Here is a 19,033-nt window from a genome sequence, read left to right as displayed (position 1 = left end):
GTTTCTTTGACGGATGCTGAAATTAAATGTCTGTCTTTCAACCTGTATGTTTTCTTTGCAAGCAAGCTTCTGGTCTGTACTTAGACTTGTCTATCCAGTTATGCATGGTAGTTAAAATTAAGGTAGTGGCACTATTTGTACTCCCATACTCCAAGGCAAAGCTAGAAAATCAAGCTCCCTACTAGTTAAAAGATTGCTTTATACTTCATTCTCTGGGTAACCTATCTAAATAGGTTTTTAAAATCAGATTGAAATAGTTAAGTTGATTCTGTTAACTCTCTCTTCAAGATCCAGGTCTACACCTTGCCATTGCTGCCGGCTCTGATACTCACTCCTGGGTGGTCAGGTTGCTGCAGTGACCAGAAGCAGTGATTAGAAGCATTTTTGGCTAATATCTACCCTGTGCACCTTCTTAAATAAAACTGCCCCAGACACAGTTATTCTTGTTTTAGTAGTATCTAGATTAAATTACTGTAATATGTGTTATACTTTGTCACTGTACAATGTGCAAGCAAGTGTGGCTGATAAAATGAGCTAGAGCTTACAGCATGAGCTACATAACTCCAAACTGGAGCCAGAAATAGACATACTCCCAGTAAAGATGGCATTGTATCAAAATACTGAGCTTAACGTTTCAAGCTCCCAGTGTTCAGGTGTTAGGATATCTTGCCTGCTGCCAGTGAAGCTAACAGAAGAGGAAGAGTGCTTGTGGAAATAAGGGGATGCCTATGGGAATTAATCAAACTGGGTCATCCTAAAGAGACGGATGATGGTGGGACCTTTACAAATAGAAAAGGCTATGAGAGGGAGATCAGGGAGATAGAAAATCAGAACAATAAAATAAAAGATAGAAAGAGAACCTGTGTTACCTATTTAAAAGAAAAATGGGAGTGAGGGTAAGGAAAAGAATAAAAGGTATACCAGATCATGCTTTGTTTTCCAGTCTTGCAAATTAATCAAACTTTGTTAAAACTGCTCCTCTTCACTGCCACTACTTGGGTATCCATAAGTAGCAAAAATCAGTGAGCATCATGTGAACTTGTATGTTAAGAGATAGTATATTCTATGCAACAGCATCTGGCTATCTAATATATTCCTTGAGTAATGACATATCCAGGATCAACTGGTATGTATACTAGGGGAAGCAAGATGAAATGAAGGGGCTAGAGCTAGGATATATTACCTTTTTTGGACTGTAACTCACAGAATCTTCCAGTCACCATGGATTGTCGTCCCAAAAGTACTATTTCCAAAGTTCAAAACCTAATGGGCTGGTTTTCTTATGAGATGCATGAGCTCACTGGCTGTTATTTCACTTGAAAAGCAAAGCTTATTGTGCCTCTGTTCGTTTTGACAGCCAGATGGAGCTACGAGTAGCATCTGGCAAATAGATTGAGCCAGCCCTGGAACATACTGTGAATGTTGAACTAATTATTATGGAGTCCCCAGGCAAAAGCAGCTGGAGGGTGTTGGTTGTTCTGTGCTAATACGAAAGGGAGGGGCTGCAAGTGTTGATGTATACGGAGGCCAGGGGAAAGATTTAGGACTGCCATTTAGATCCTGTACTCTGTGCCATATAAAAGAAAAATAGTGTAGTAAATATGAACACTTGTCTTGAAATGTTATACTTCTCACTTGCTGTCTATAATTATTAGTTACTTAAAATGTTGTTTATCTTACATACGTGCTATGATATTTGTTTGACAGAGGCATTGCACACTGTCCTGTTCTCATGTCCGTTTCTCATGTGTATGAATAGGAAGATTATGCTTTTGATTCAGAGAAAAAACTCTGAATATCAGAATTTTTAATACTGGACGTACAGGCAAAGTTTGAGGCAGAATAGACATCCTCTTTAATGCCAAAAAGGAAAAAGACTTTCTTCCAGTCCTTTATAATGGAAAGGATATTATATATCTGAAAAATGGAAAATAAGCTTTCCTGAATGCTTTGTACAGTAAGTTATGCTGAAGTGTTCTTAAAACTACTTGAGACAACAAGGGGGTGGGGAGGAAAGTAAAGCATGGTTAGAGAGAATGAGATGCACAATAAGAGTCTGTTCGCTCTTTACTAATTTCCTAGACAAAGACATTTGGGCTGTGCTATTGCCATGAGAGGCTTTGCTATTTGAAAGGGCAGTCACCTTTGTTAGCAAAAGTGTCTCTTTATGCTGTGCAGTGTTGCAGTTTTTGGTGGTCTGGGATGGATATTTACATGTGTGTTTCCTCCCTTAAGACATGTCAGACTCTGAAGCAGTCCAGTGATAAACAAGAAAAGAAATTGTGTCTGTAAAATCTCTGGGGATAGGTGTGTTAAACAATCGTATGATTATTTCACATGGTTATACTGTAGTTTCAATATTTGAAATTATTTCCAGTTCCAGAATATTTTCAAGGCAGCTCACAATATCATAAAAATTAAAAACTTTAAAAACCATTATTCAACACAGTTGAATCTTCCATTTGAAGAGATGGGCACCTTGCGGAACAAAGTAATAGGAATAAATAGGATGGATTTACTAGTCTTGTAATAACATGTTCACTTTGAAGATTGTCTTGCTTGTATCTGCCTCAACTGGGAATCTACTAGATCAGCAGTTGAGTGAATCTGTCCAGAGCTTATGCTGGTTGTGAGTTATTATGGAGTAATTATTCAGTTATCCCAAGGACAGGATTAAGGTGCTTAATCCAAAGAGAGAAGAGTGGTGAGGGGAAGCAGGGAGCAGTCACTGGAAGCTTGGAAAGGCAGAAGGAGATACAGAAAGGCGAGATACTTTGGGAACCTGTTTCTTTCCCTTCCTCCATGTTTATTTAACTATCACCAAACTCAGATGGCCAGGATAGCCTTGCAAGGGGCCTCACCCTCTGTTGGACAGGGTAAGGATTATTTTGGTGAGGAAGAGTTATCTGTAGTTCAGTTAGACTACTACCTTGTGGGGTTTAGACTCTTGCAGCCTCTTCAGGGGTGGGGGACTGATTAAAATGGTTTGCCCCAGGAGTTCAATGGATCCAAATGATTTCATGATAGCTCTTGGAGAGTTTCCTGTCATCTTGACAGACAGTCCTTTGGAGCCCTGGTTGACCTCTGGAACAGGGAAGTAATCAGGGCTGTGAACACATTGACTGTTGTGGAACGAGGCCAGACTAGAACCCTGTTTCATAAGGGAGATGATGTTAATGGAGCAATTGGGACAGATGCTAGAATGACAACTTGCAGTGGATCTGACTGAACACAGACTAGAGCTCACTATAAATGCTAGTTATGCTTGCATGCTGAGGAATAAAACCATCACCTTGTTAGTTTGTGACAGTTTGTTTGTGTGATTTGTGTAATTCTACTTACGAAAGCATAAATCAGCAGTTGGATTGTGGCCAAATGAACAAACACCTGGAGCAGAGCTTGGAAAATCTATCTGGATCTTGCTACTACTACTAGATTCCCTAAATCATCCTGTCCCCTGGGAAAAATTCTGGGAGCTGTAGTCTAGAAAAGTAACTTCTTCATTCTTTATGGAAGAATTCGGCATATCATCATATCTTGCTGTTCTTTTTATTATTATTATTATATCAGCAGAAAGGATTCTCTGGTGGCTTATAGACGCACATGGGGTGGTTTATGGACTGGGGAGAGTATCCCTGTCACATGATGCCTAGACATATGAATTGTTGCTTACTTTTTCATTTACTCTTGTACCAAGGATACAGAATAAAATTAGTTAGCCGTTATCTAAATAGGAGCAGTGAATTTGTCACTTCCATGTTGATTACTTTACTTAAATGCAAGCAGATAGTTGATTGTTGCTTAGCATTAAAGTTAAGAAGTTCTGAAACTAGAAAAACAAATTAGCCACTTAGGAATTCAATTCATGGGAGATCTCTTACATGATCCCCTGGGAATAAAATCTGCTGTTGGCCATGCATTACTTGTACTGCTTTAGATTGGTGGTTCCCAACCTTGGGTCCCCATATGTTCTTGGACTAAAACTCCCAGAAGCCTTCACCACTTGCTGTTCTGGCCAGAATTTCTGGGACTTGTAGTCAAGGAACATATGGGGGATCCAAGGTTGGGAACCACTGTCTGAAATCATTGTTCATTCTGAGTGAGAAGTAAAAATTTCAGTGTCTTTTTCTTTAAACATGCCATTGTTTAAGACATCCTAAGACGCTTCTAGCTTCTGCTTGCCCTGACAAATTGCTTGCCCTGACAAATGTCTTGGAGGTCAGGGCAAACCAGCTGCTTTAGGCCATTGGGCTTCATTTTCTAGTTCATTGAGCTTTGTGAATACCTCAATCTTTCTGGCATGCTGTTTAGATAACAGAGAGTACTTTTTACTGATCTGTTGCGGTTGGGATGCTAAGTGTAATCTTTTGCTGCTCACCTGGCCGGAAGGTCTATGGAAGAACCATGGTAATGAATTTGTAGGACTTCTCCTGTATTTAGAGATCTCTAAGTGTAAATTAGAAGTGAAGAAGTTCTGTTGCTGCAGAATCTTATAAAGTGGTTCATCAATTTTAAATAGCTGTAATATATTATTGAACACGATGGTTTCAAAGGGAAAGTGGGAAATGAGCTTAACAAAACTGAACCATTTATTTTCTTTACACATTAATAATCTTGAACAGCACCCTGCCTAACACTTCCTGACCTCTCTTACCCTGGAGAACGACTTCGATCCATGGTAGTTTCTCTATTCATGGATTATCTTGAGAGGGATAGAATCATAAAATAATAAAATAATTGAGTTGGAAGGGGCCTATAAGGCCATGAAGTCCAATCCTCTGTTCAATGCAAGAATCCAAATCAAAGCAGATCTGACAGATGGTTGTCCAATTTTCTCTTGAATGCCTCCCACATTAGAATACTCTCCACCTCCCAAGGTAACTGGTTCCATTGTCGTACTGCTCTAAAAGTAAGAGTTTTTTTCCTGATATTCAGCCTAAATGTGGCTTGTAGCTTGAGCCCATTATTACATGTCCTGTACTCTGTGATGATCAAGAATTGATCCCGCCCCTCCTCTGTATGACACCCTTTCAAGTATTTGAAAAATGCTATCATATCTCCCCTCAGTCTTTTTTCTTTCTCAAAGCTTATCCTTATTGCCCCCCTCTGAATCTGTTCCAGTTTGTTGGCTTCCTTCAAAGTGTGGTTTCCAGATCCTGGCCTATGTGTCTCTCTGAAATTTTAAATCTGCATTTATTTCACTGCCAACATTATATCTTATTAATAGATACTCAGTATATTCTTTCCTTCCACTGATTTAGGTTGTTTATAACACTTCAAACTCTGTGAGATTTCTTGCCTCAGGGCAAAAGTAAGATAGATAAAGAGCACTATTTTTTTCTCATCATCCATAATTTGTATCAAATGTGCAGAACAGATGTCCATTCGATAGAACAACAATGTAGGTGCATGCGCCACACATAAACAGGGCAAATACAGAAAAACTGGCTGATACCGTATTTTTTGCTCCATAAGACGCTCCGGATCTTAAGACGCACATAATTTTTAGAGGGGTTAAACAGGGAAAATATATTCTGAACCAAATCTCAGCATAAGACCAAATCTCTATTTTCTGACATAATTGAACGTTTATAGCATGCAAGGCACAACACACAAAGCCAGGAACAATGTTCTTGACCAGCCAAAAAAACTGAATACAAACTATAGTAACTGAAATCAGGAAGCAGGTACTGTAATCCAGTTAGAAGTCACGAGGCACAGTTAGTTTCCTTGCTGCAACACCCTTTGGAAATACATTCTCTATTAGATGCCCAGAACTAGTTGAAAAGTTTGCCAGTTGAATCCAAATTTCCCATAGAAATACATTGAAAAAGGTCAGAAACTTTAAAAAACCTAAAAGAAATTCACTTACCAGGTACTGTAGACTGAGCCTGGCTCTTCACAGTGCCTTGGTAGACCCCAGAACAGCCAAAAAAGAGCCCCAAACAGCTAAATGCCAGCAGGCAGCCTGCAGACGGCAGCCATTTTGTGCTCTTCTCCGTTCCTGCCCTTTCCCCACCTAACAGCTGATCAGCCACTTCCCAGGCAAGCAGGTTTCAACTCAAACGGAGCACCTTTTAATCCAAACAGGGTTTAACTCAAAACAAGAAGCTTTTAAAGAAAAACAAGCAGCTCTCTAACTGCTTGGACTAGCAAGGAAGCGGACAAGCAGCCTCTTCACTAACTGAAAGTTTCGATTTCCCCTGCTTTCCCCGCCTTCCCCACATATTAGGTATGCTAATATATGTGCACTGGAGGATTGTGGGAGGAACATCTAGCCCCTGATGGGGGTCCTGTGGGGCACCCCAAAACACTGAGGAGCTCTCCTGGCCTCTTTCAGCACTGGGGCTGTGCAACCCTGTTCTGATCAGGAGGTGCAGCCAGGCGGTCACCATGCCTTTTGAGGGCAGGGCACACAAAGGGCCAGGAGGCTTAGGGGCCATTCAAACACAGACCTGGCAGGGAAGATACCATTCTTGTAAGAGTGGTTTTCCCAGGGTAAGTCTCATCTATTGCACTTCAGATGAGCTGACCCCTGTGATTTCCCCAAATGTGGGAAAATCAACTGCCTAAATGGGGGACTGTGTTTCTGGTTTCCTCTAGTTTAATTAGAATCACTCCTTCCCCTTTGGTCATTGGCTGTTTGCATTGTTTGTTGCCATAGGCCTGTTTTCCTTGCTGGTTTTCCAATTGAGCTGCAGGGAGCAGATCTTGGAAAGTCAGCAGTGCAGAATGCTGAGGTCTGAACAGCAAGCAGTCTCTGCTGCCAGTTCAGAGGTCTCCTGGCATGGAAGTGGGAGGCTTTTGGGTGGTGGTGGCTGAACCCTGGGTTATTGCATTCACTCCATAAGACGCATGTACTTTCCCTCCCACCTTTCTGGAGAGAAAAAGTGCGTCTTATGGAGCAAAAAATACGGTAATTTAAAATAGAAGGTCTTGAATGTTTCTGATTCTGATTTGTAAGAAGCCTACATGTCTAAACAGCAGGCATTACTACTTTGTAGAATTGATATTCTTTGCATTCAAGCATTATTTGTGTTGCTTTCACTGTTTTCCTTAATATGTGCAAAAAATCCACAACCCCCACCCTGTTTTCCCGCTGGTTGAGAAGAATAATTTGCAGTTCTTTGTGCTTGTGGGCAGAGATAAACGAGTTCATATCACTAATGGTGTGATGTAAATGGGAAATGACCATGTCAGGCTTATAACAGGTATAGACCATACTTCTGGTCAAAATCAACGAACATTTGATCAGAAATTCAAAATGGGGCAGATGCCCAACTGGATTTAATATATCCAAAAGTTATGTTCCCCTCTAATTTTCAGCCACTCTGGCTGGGGATTCACCCTCACACAGGGTTCCGTCCACAACCCAAACTAAAGAGGTTTGAAACACTCGTTGTGGGTATGTGGGTGGAGTGGGGTGCAACAATGTGTAGAGGGGGCTGCAGCACTGCATGCCTGTGGAGCCATGCAGCTTAGAGGGAACCTTGTCCAAAAGTGTTGATGCTAAGGTGATGCCAAACAAATTTAATGTCTCCTCCTGAATTCTGGCTTTGATATAGAAAATATCAGCCAATGAGCTTATTCAGGAGTTTTAGTTTGCAGTGCCCATCACCCTTCATATTTGGTTATGCTGATGAGAATTGTAGTTCAAAAACATATAGAGAGCCCCATAGTCCTTGCATTGCATTCACATAAAGGCCATATACATCATTGTTTTAACTTCTCACTGGTGTATCCTTTCTTGTTGAAATTTGAAATATTTAAGGCTGATAGCACACATTTACTGGGCAATTTTCTGAGTTTTCTTGCATTTACATTTTCTGTCAAGCCTACTTGGCACCTTTTGAGACCTATTTGAAGATATAGTACATGTAAATGCTTTCAGGGCCCCCTCCATCACCGTGCCATCACTACTTATAAGATCTTACATGTTGAACATGCAGCAAGAACAATCTGTGTATGGGGTATGTGGAAACAGTAATGTTAACAGGAGTTTCTCAGAACCCTTACATAATTATGATTAATCACAATGGCTTTGTTTAAAGCTCCATGAAGTCATGAGGCTCAAAATTTTAGCTGCAGAAATGTTCTTACTTTGGACCATTAGCCAGCTAGTACTTCTGCCAAGTTAATGCAAGTGGCTGCAGTGTTTATCTGTGTTGAAAGAATACAGATGATGATCACATTCTCCTAATTAGAGGTCATTCTGAGAAACTGGATGATTTGTACTTAATAGATGCTGAGGGACAAATAAGCCCAGACAAGCACCACACTTTCCTTGCATTTGTCACCCTCTTCGTGCTTTTTGCTCATTGTATTGATAAAGAGCACCAGTGAAGCATTAAAGCATGTTAATTTTTTTTTTTTGCTAAACCAGAAATGTTTAAATGATTTACGTTTTAGCTTGTTTATATGCAAGGAGGTTGGGCTGCATTGCAAAGGCTTAATTAACACTTTGGAATCCATGGAGGAATGCTGAATGATGCAGAGTTGTAACTTCAGGCTATGAGCCTTCACCCTGATGCTAAGAAAGATATCACCGGCAGCACAATACAGCCACAGGGAGAATGGCTGTAGGGTCAATCTTTTGTAGCCCAGCAATTTGTGGTGGCCAGCGGCCAGTAATTGAAGTTACAAAGGAAGAGTGTTGCAGCACAGGTATGAACTCATGAAGAATTTCAAGCCTTCTGTTAGTAATTCTTTGGGCTTAATCACATGTAATGTGATTTCATGTAACAACATGCTACATTTTGAAAAAATTGGGTTTCTTTTCTAATTCCTTAGAAACAGAGAAAGCTTGCACAGTTTGTAGGTTGGGATAGGTGAGAAATAGGCTGCATTCACATTTCAAATCAAATGTAACCAATTTGCATTTCTCCAAACATACAGTAATGGCAGACTACTGTTTCAATTCATACATTTTTGAAATTTGCAGTGCAACCTGAGACTTGTGAAGCATATAAAAAAGGCATGCACTTGTAAAATAGTGGAAACAAATGTATTTGAAAAACTTGCCTTGAAAAAAATAATTGTTTGAGAAAGTGCACGGAAAAGTTTTCACATTCTGAAAAATGCATATTTTTCAACCCCACTCCCAGCTGGATGTGGTCAAACAGGAGATGGCAAGAATAAACATTGACATCCTGGGCATCAGTGAACTAAAATGGACAGGAATGGTCGAATTCAATTCAGACGATTATCATATCTACTATTGTGGGCAAGAAGCCCATACAGTAGAAGGAATGGAGTAGCCCTCATAGTAAACAAAAGAGTGGGGAAAGCTGTAATGGGATTTAATCTCAAAAAATGATACAATGATTTCAATACGAATCCAAGGCAGACCTTTCAACATCATAATAATCCAAGTTTATGCACTAACCAACATCGCTGAGGAGACTGAAACTGGACAATTTTATGAAGACATACAACACCTTCTAGAACTGACACCAAAGAAAGATAGTCTTCTCATTCTAGGGGATTGGAATGTTAAAATAGGGAGTCAAGAGATAAAAGGAACAACAGATAAGTTTGGTCCTGGAGTTCAAAACAAAGCAGGGCAAAGGCTAACAGAGTTTTGTCAAGAGAACAAGTTGGTCATCACATACACTCTTTTCCAATGACACAAGAGGTGACTCTACACATGGAAATCACCAGATGGGCAATACTGAAATCAGATTGATTATATTCTCTGTAGCGAAAGATGGAGAAGCTCTATACAGTCAGCAAAAACAAGACCTGGAGCTGATTGTGGCTCTGATCATCAGCTTCCTATAGCAAAATTCAAACTAAAACTGAAGGGAGTATGAAAAACCACTGGGATAGTCAAGTATAAACCAAATCCCTTATGAATACACAGTGGAAATGAAGAACAGATTTAAGGAACTAGATTTGGTGGACAGAGTACTTGAAGAACTTTGGATAGAGGCTCGTGATATTGTACAGATCTTTCCCAAGCTCTGTGGAGGAACACAGCCAATGGTATGACTGTTCATGCTTTCCTGCTGTTCTCTCCTAGCACAAAGGGGTTGACCATCTGGCTGTAGTACAGAAATTAGAACGTTACTGACATAACATGGCTTGTACACAACTGTTACTTCCATTTTCAGCCTTCTAGCAAAGACATAAACGAAAATTGGTTTGCCATCTTCCAAAGAAGAGTTGTTGCAAAATTATATGTTAATTAATTTAATTGCATGCAAACAGATCGCCGAATGTTGCTTAGTATTAATGTTGAATGATCCTAAAACTAGAAAAACAAACAAACTGTTGTATTCACTTGGTGGAAGAGCTGGTACATGAACCAGGATGGATGGACTCTGCTGATGAGAAGTGCTTATATTTAATGTTCAGTTCTATTACACAAGCCAGTGATATGAAGATGTTTTATGGTGTATTGCCTAGATCTGATTGGAAATTAAAATTTCAGTGGTGTTTGCTTTAAAATGTCCATGAATGATCATGAATGGCTTTTAGAAGGATCTACCATTTGCTTGTCCTTTTGGCAATACTAAACATTGGTGAATGCAAACATTGAAGCTCAAAGCCTATTCTTTAGTACTAAATTGTGAAAATATGTATTTTTGTGACTTTATAGCATTTCTTCTGAAGTGCATCCCCTTCTCCACATAAATAATATCCTTGACAAATCCACATCCGGTCACTAAGCTTCTTGGGTGACAGTAGGTTAGTAATGATTTCTCACCCTAGCTTACTTCACTGCAGCTTTTTACGACAATGAAATGGGAAAACTGTGTGTGCAGCAAGAGTACATAAGTAATAGAAGGAAAAATACAGCATTGATCCCAAGGGTAATCTGGTTGTTCCAGCCTTCACTGCTAGTACAGATTTGTCCCTACTTCTTTAACTGATGATTACTCCTGAAAAAGTACTTCCTATTTCATCTTCTTTGCTTTTCCTATGATTTACTGGCCTAATTTCTGTTCATGTAGCTCCTTGCATGTAATGCTGATGACACTTTCAGCCATGGACTTTACTCTTTAATTAAATGTTTCCTGTTATACCCCATTCAGGTTCCAAGGCTTCCTAGCATTCCCTTTTTGATCCAGGGAAACCTTTTTGAGCCTCAGGATGATATGTATGTGTGTGTGTGTGTGTTTAGTCGTTTAGTCGTGTCCGACTCTTCGTGACCCCATGGACCAGAGCACGCCAGGCCCTCCTGTCTTCTACTGCCTCCCGGAGTTGTGTCAGGTTCATGTTGGTTGCTTCGCAGACACTGTCCAGCCATCTCATCCTCGGTCGTCCCCTTCTCCTCTTGCCATCACACTTTCCCAACATCAGGGTCTTTTCCAGGGAGTCTTTTCTTCTCATTAGATGGCCAAAGTACTGGAGCCTCAGCTTCAGGATCTGTCCTTCCAATGAGCACTCAGGCTTGATTTCCTTTAGAACTGATAGGTTTGTTCTCCTTGCAGTCCAGGGGATTCTCAAGAGCCTCCTCCAGCACCACAATTCAAAGGCATCAATTCTTCGGCGGTCTGCTTTCTTTATGGTCCAGCTCTCACTTCCATACATCACGACAGGAAAAACCATAGCTTTGACTATTCGGACTTTTGTTGGCAAGGTGATGTCTCTGCTTTTCAAGATGCTGTCCAGATTTGTCATCGCTTTCCTCCCAAGAAGAAGGCGCCTTTTAATTTCAGGGCTGCTGTCTCCATCTGCAGTGATCATGGAGCCCAGGAAGATAAAATTTGACACTGCCTCCATATCTTCCCCTTCTATTTCCCAGGAGGTGATGGGACCAGTGGCCATGATCTTAGTTTTTTTGATGTTGAGTTTCAGACCGTTTTTTGCACTCTCCTCTTTCACTCTCATTACAAGGTTCTTTAATTCCTCCTCACTTTCTGCCATCAGAGTGGTATCATCTGCATATCGGAGGTTGTTGATATTTCTTCCGGCAATCTTAATTCCAGCTTGGGTTTCTTCCAGTCCAGCCTTCCGCATGATGTATTCTGCATATAAGTTAAATAAGCTGGGGGACAATATACAGCCTTGCCGTACTCCTTTCCCAATTTTGAACCACTCAGTTGTTCCATGACCAATTCTAACTGTTGCTTCCTGTCCCACATATAGGTTTCTCAGGAGACAGATAAAGTGGTCAGGCACTCCCATTTCTTTAAGAACTTGCCATAGTTTGCTGTGGTCCACACAGTCAAAGGCTTTTGCATAGTCAATGAAGCAGAAGTAGATATTTTTCTGGAACTCTCTGGCTTTCTCCATAATCCAGCGCAAGTTAGCAATTTGGTCTCGAGTTCCTCTGCCTCTTCGGAATCCAGCTTGTACTTCTGGGAGTTCTCGGTCCACATACTGCTGAAGCCTACCTTGTAGGATTTTGAGCATAACCTTGCTAGCGTGCGAAATGAGTGCAATTGTACGGTAGTTGGAGCATTCTTTGGCACTGCCTTTCTTTGGGATTGGGATGTAGACTGATCTTTTCCAGTCCTCTGGCCACTGTTGAGTTTTCCAAACTTGCTGGCATATTGAATGTAGCACCTTAACAGCATCATCTTTCAAGCTTTTAAATAGTTCAACTGGAATGCCATCACCTCCACTGGCCTTGTTGTTAGCCAGGCTTTCTAAGGCCCACTTGACTTCGCTCTCCAGGATGTCTGGCTCAAGGTCAGCAACTACATTGTCTGGGTTGTCCGGGATATCCACATCTTTCTGATATAATTCCTCTGTGTATTCTTGCCACCTCTTCTTGACGTCTTCTGCTTCTGTTAGGTCCCTCCCATTTTTGTCTTTTATCATGTTCATCTTTGCGCAAAATGTTCCTCTAATATGTCCAATTTTCCTGAACAGATCTCTGGTCTTTCCTTTTCTGTTATCTTCCTCTATTTCTTTGCATTGTTCATTTAAGAAGGCCCTCTTGTCTCTCCTTGCTATTCTTTGGAAGTCTGAATTCAAGTTTCTGTAACTTTCCCTATCTCCCTTGCATTTTGCTTCCCTTCTCCTCTCTGCTATTTCTAAGGCCTCGTTGGACAGCCACTTTGCTTTCTTGCATTTCCTTTTCTTTGGGATGGTTTTCGTTGCTGCCTCCTGGACAATGTTACGAGCCTCTATCCAAAGTTCTTCAGGCACTCTGTCCACCAAATCTAGTTCCTTAAATCTGTTCTTTACTTCCACTGTGTATTCATAAGGGATTTGGTTTAGATTATACCTGAGTGGCCCAGTGGTTTTTCCTAATCTCTTCAGTCTAAGCTTGAATTTTGCTATGAGAAGCTGATGATCAGAACCGCAGTCAGCTCCAGGTCTTGTTTTTGCTGACTGTATAGAGCTTCTCCATCTTTGGCTGCAGAGAATATAATCAATCTGATTTCGATATTGCCCATCTGGTGATTTCCATGTATAGAGTCGCCTCTTGTGTTGTTGGAAAAGAGTGTTTGTGATGACCAGCTTATTCTCTTGACAAAACTCTATTAGCCTTTGTCCTGCTTCGTTCTGAACTCCAAGGCCAAACTTCCCTGTTGTTCCTTTTATCTCTTGGCTCCCTACTTTAGCATTCCAGTCCCCTAGAATGAGAAGAACATCTTTCTTTGGTGTCAGTTCTAGAAGGTGTTGTAAATCTTCATAGAATTGTTCAATTTCAGTCTCCTCAGCAATGCTGGTTGGTGCATAAACTTGGATTATTGTGATGTTGAATGGTCTGCCTTGGATTCGTATTGACATCATTCTATCATTTTTGAGATTGTATCCCATTACAGCTCTTCCCACTCTTTTGTTGACTATGAGGGCTACTCCATTCCTTCTACGGGATTCTTGTCCACAATAGTAGATATGATAATCATCTGAGCTGAATTCGCCCATTCCTGTCCATTTTAGTTCACTGATGCCCAGGATGTCAATGTTTATTCTTGCCATCTCCTGTTTGACCACCTCCAGCTTCCCAGTGTTCATAGATCTTACATTCCAGGTTCCTATGCAGTATTTTTCTTTGCAGCATTGGATTTTCCTTTCACTTCCAGGCACGTCCACAGCTGAGCGTCCTTTCGGCTTTGGCCCAACCACTTCATTAGCTCTGGAGCTACTTGTACTTGTCCTCCGCTCTTCCTCAGTAGCATGTTGGACGCCTTCCGACCTGAGGGCCCCATCTTCCAGCGTCATATCTTTTAGCCTTTTGTTTCTGATCATGGGGCGTTCTTGGCAAAGATACTGGAGTGGCTTGCCATTTCCTACTCCAATGATATGTATGTGGGACCCTTTAATGTTTGAACAGTGCTGCCACTGGTCCTTTTTCAAATTTCATGTACTGTACTACAGATTCGATAATTTCCCATTCTGGGAGTTTTCCTGACAAGATACCTTATGGATAGCTTCCAGGAGCCACTACCCTGTTTCCCGAAAAATAAGACCTAACCTGAAAATAAGCCCTAGTATGATTTTTCAAGATGCTTGTAATATAACCCCTACCCCCAAAATAAGCCCCAGTTAAGTGAAACCCCGCCCTCCACCATTGTACAACATTGTGATGCAACCAAAGATGACATGACTGTAAAATAAAACATCCCCTGAAAATGAGCCATAATGTGTTTTTGGAGAAAAAATTAATATAAGACCCTGTCTTATTTTCAGAAAAACACAGTAAATGTGGCTCCTGGAAGAAAAGCTTAAACATGAAAGCTTTGAGGCTTACCTAGGTCTAGCTGTGCTTAGCTTCCTGTTCAGAAAGAAAGGTCTCAGGTAGTGTGGAGCTAAGCCTAGCTAAGCCCCAAAACCTTCCAATTTAGCCTTTTCTCACAGAGTAGCCACATCTAGATATCCTTAAGGTGCCTGCTGATCAGGTAGAGCTTCTAGAATGGATAATTATGGGATTTATAGTCCAAGAAATGAAAAAAAAATCCCATCCCTAGCTGACAGAAGCATCGGCCTTACATGTGTGGAGCTGTGCAAATAGAATTCTGGTCTTTGGTTAATCTGTTGCTTTACTTGTGCGGTGGTTTTATTATTTTACTGTTAATTTTGGTGGCCATCTTAAGATACACACAAATTGCATGATATAAAGCAAACAAAGTAACAGTTTGATAAAGCAGCTTGAAGAAGTTCTCATTAGCAAATTTGTTCAAGAGTGCAATTCTGTTAATACACATGGTAGGTAATTATGTAAAAAAAAGTGAAACCAACTTTACCATGTCCTTTTAACTGTAATTATTAAATAGGTGAATTATCAGTTTCTTTCTTCTGTGCTACTTTGTTGATTTATAACCATATAGACCAAATACTTGAATCCATCTGCCTTCTTGACTGGAAAGAATTGTGTTTTATCCAGTAAAATGAGTTCAGATGTATTGTTGTGCTCTCTTAAAAAATATCTGAAAACACAAGTGTTTCTGCTGTGAGATGTTGTGTGACAAATGAACAGATTCATAGTTTCAATTTGTGGGCTGCATAGTACAATGTATTGCAAAATAAATATTGATATTTTCAAAAATGAGTTCCAATGTGTAAAGTTGGCCTTCTCAATATCTACAGTGGACCCTCGACTTACAGACGGCTCGACTTACAGACTTTTCGAGTTACAGACTTCTCTGGCTGCAAAATTTAGATTCGACTTGCAGCCAGAGAATCGACTTACAGACCAGAAAAAAACCAAAATGGAATAAAAATAGAATAAAAACCATTGGTTATGGGATTAATCAGTTTTCAGTGCATTGTAGGTCAAAGGAGATTCGACTTACAGACTTTTCGACTTGCAGCCACCATTCCAATACGGATTAATTCCTTAAGTAGAGGGTCCACTGTATCTGGTTTTGGTAAACTTCATGGTGGAGGTGTTTTTCTGCCTCATTTCTTAATGAACTCCTTATTCCAGGGCTGGATGAAGTGTGGCCTTCTAGATATTCTTGGATTGCGACTTCTTTGTATCGACTATGCTGCCTTCATCTGGTGGGGGTTGGAGTCCAGCAATATCTGGAGGGCCATATGTACCTCATCTGTGCTTTATGTGCCAGAGGTATCCACACACATGTGCAGTGAGCTGTCTTGAATAAGATTTCCATTTTGACACACATAGACTTGCGCTGTCAAAGAATACACCATGCTGGGCTAATTCAATCGTCATTCTCACGTCTAATTTTAAGGAACGGAGAACTGCAGCATCACCTTGACTCATGACTTGCAACGGACTTCATCAGCTGGATAATGCACACTTTCCAAAGACAGTACATTGGACTTTCAGCCCCCCCTCCCCCGGCTAATTTTGGGAGATGAAACTTTGCACATTGAAACTCAGTATTAATGATAGAAGAAAGACCATCCTCATTTATGAACTACCATTTATAACCTTATAGACCAAATACTTGAATCCACCTGCCTTCTTGACTAGGAAGAATTGTGTTTTATCCAGTAAACAATCTTTTAAAACATTTTTTTAAAAAACAATCTTTTCTGTTGTCTTTTCTCCTTATAGGAAAGATCAGCACTTGCTGTCGCCTGTGAACTGCTGGTATCTCGTCCTGACGCAGACACGGAGAGAAAGTAGAGACCATGCTACCCTGAATGACATCTTCATGAACAATGTCATTGTCAGGCTTTCCCAGATCAGTGAAGATGTTATCCGGCTATTTAAAAAGGTAAACAAATGCCCAGGTGTCACTTAATGACCTCTCTTTTAGTAAGTTGCAGTGTAATCAGAGCCCATTGTCACCCTTGTACGTGGAATACTTAGGGAAAAGGCAGCTCTTGGAAAAATTACTTCTTTCACGATAGATCCCAGAATCCCCCTGTTGGAAAAACGTTTCAAGCTTGAAAAAATGCTTTTGCATTACAAAACCCACAATCCTCCAGCTTGGTTGTTCAGAGAATTGTGCTGCAGTTTCCCTCCCCTCCGCAAGCCCTGGAAAGAAAGAAAACCTTTTATAAAAGTTACTCTGCCATTTGGTCCAACAGCTTGCACACATTCCACATAGTCTTCCTCCATTACTTGACCAGTACCTATGTCAGAGTCATTCTTTCCCTGCCTTTGTATGGTTGGAATCTTATGCTGGAATCTTTTCAGGGATCACTGAATGATGAACGATAGAGTGAAAGCTAATTGACAGGGTGCAAATTGTGTGAACAGGTGTATTCATTCATTCATTCATTCATTCATTCATTCATTCATTCATTTTATACCCCACCCCTCTAGACCAAAGTCTACGCTGGGTGTCTAACAATAATTCATGAAACTAAAAACAATATAATAAAATAAAATGTAAAATATGTGACACTCAAGAGGATTCTGGTCTTAAGAATTAAGTCTTAGCTGGTGCTAATGGACATGTTCTCCTGCACAAAAGGCCTTCTTTCCCTTGCTACTCTCTTAATGTTTTTCTCTCTGTTCCTGTACCACTGGTATGGAAACACCAACACTTGCGTCACCACTACTTGGTGTCCCTTGTCTTCTTGAATACTTCCTTCCTCCCATGTAAGAACTTGGCTTATAGCCCTCCTGATCAGGATTATGAGACTCCCATCAAACACATTCTTCCCAAACTTTATAAGGTGTAATCCATAACTTGACAAGAGTTTTTAATGGGAATACAGACCATGATGGATAGAGCTGAATCTTTCTTCATGTTACCATTTTCAATGCCAATGGTTCACTTCCAGAATTGTGTCCTCTTGGTTCTGAGTCACCACCTTCCATAGAAGAGAATGATTCCTGTGCTTGCCAATACAGGTAGTTCTACTTGTGCACTTCACATTGTACCCCCTGCTGTTGCTGTTCCAGAAGACTTTATTCTCCTTTATCCAGATATGCCTCATATTATGTGTGGATAGGAAGGCCATAAGCTTTACTTTTATCTTTGTCTTCCAGCTGTACACCCAGTTTGTACTTGTTGCAGTTATAGCTTCCTAAATCTTAAGGCAGTAAACCAAACGTGGGGCAGATGACACAAATCATTGCAGAAATCCTCTCACCATCCATCACTCTTTCTCTTGTGGTGACACGAAACTCCTGGCTTTCCTATCAAACTCTCCTGGAAATGCTTATGCAAAACACCCTTTTCACTCTTTCTGTTTGCTCACTCCTAGTTACAAAGAGCTGGAGCTTTCACCTTTTTCACTTTATAATCATTACTCTGGCCTTACTTGAGAGTAGACCTAAGTTGGGTTTAAAATTTCAGAACAGAGATGGCATGCAGGCTATCTTTGAACTAGGACCGTATTGGCTGCCCTTGCACTATCAAAATATGTGCACTAAAGGTGGCAAAATGAACTCACAACATTTGTGAGACTGTTACTGCCTCTTTTGTGTGTGTGTGTGTGTGTGTGTGTCTGTGTCTGTGTATGTACTGTATATGGTTATGTGTGAGAGAGAGCAAGAGCAAGGGGGAGCAAGTGGAGTATCCCTTTGTTCAAAAATTTTAAAAAGATCTAATGATATTCCTTTCCTTATAACTTATCCATCCCGATTTTGATTGCAAAGTACTTCCTGTGGTTATATGGGCTAAACCCAGTGCTAGTCTTACTTAGAATATTGAGATCTGTGGGTATTGTTGTGGTTAGATAAATATGCTAGGTGGAATGGTGTTAAATATAGCCTGTTGTGAGTATTGTTTAGCATTTTACATTAGATCATTCTAATCTTTCTTTCATTGTTTATAGAGCCAATATAGTTTTGTTTCAATACATCTTTTTCATCCCTTTTCTTATTGCATGTGTTGGAATACTTTATTGTAAATCTGAATTGCTGCTCTTTCTTTTGCCATCTAAATATAGGCATAACCCTTGAATTGCAACTGCTCCCTTGTGATAGGTCAGCTTCAGGCTAACCCAGTGTCATAGTTTTAAATTTGACTTTCTATAAAAAGTGACATGTTTCATAGCAAGTTTTATAAAATCTGGCTTAGTTTTAACAACTTCAGTGGCCTTTTTTTAAGTTAGTGACATTTTAGCAGATCCTCTGCAGCCATGACTAGTGGCGTGATGTTTACATTATCCCCTCTATAGTCTGTCTCCCATATTCATAGCTGATTTGATCCTTATATGAGCAGAGGTAAGATCAGTCTTGACTCCACCTACAGCTTGCTGT

At 40.4% G+C, this 19,033-nt stretch overlaps 1 protein-coding gene and 1 pseudogene across 5 annotated transcripts in view; both read left to right on the top strand.

Moving 5' to 3' along the window:
• Positions 1-19,033, top strand: part of SRGAP3 (SLIT-ROBO Rho GTPase activating protein 3) — a 233,720-nt gene that overhangs the window by 97,049 nt on the left and 117,638 nt on the right. For all 5 annotated transcript variants that reach the window (XR_013541621.1, XM_020791403.3, XM_020791404.3 and 2 more), the window contains exon 3: positions 16,427-16,589. Coding sequence is in view for 4 of the 5 variants with exons in the window: in XM_020791403.3 (XP_020647062.1) it covers positions 16,427-16,589 (163 nt within the window). In the remaining variant the exon portion in view is untranslated. The remainder of the gene's footprint in view (positions 1-16,426; positions 16,590-19,033) is intronic.
• On the top strand, positions 6,448-6,602 carry LOC144587660 (U1 spliceosomal RNA; annotated as a pseudogene).

Source organism: Pogona vitticeps, chromosome 2 (assembly GCF_051106095.1).
Source record: "Pogona vitticeps strain Pit_001003342236 chromosome 2, PviZW2.1, whole genome shotgun sequence".
Classification (NCBI taxonomy): Eukaryota; Metazoa; Chordata; class Lepidosauria; order Squamata; family Agamidae; genus Pogona; species Pogona vitticeps.
Note: the sequence above shows the minus strand (reverse complement) of the source record. Positions and strands in the feature narration are given on the sequence as shown.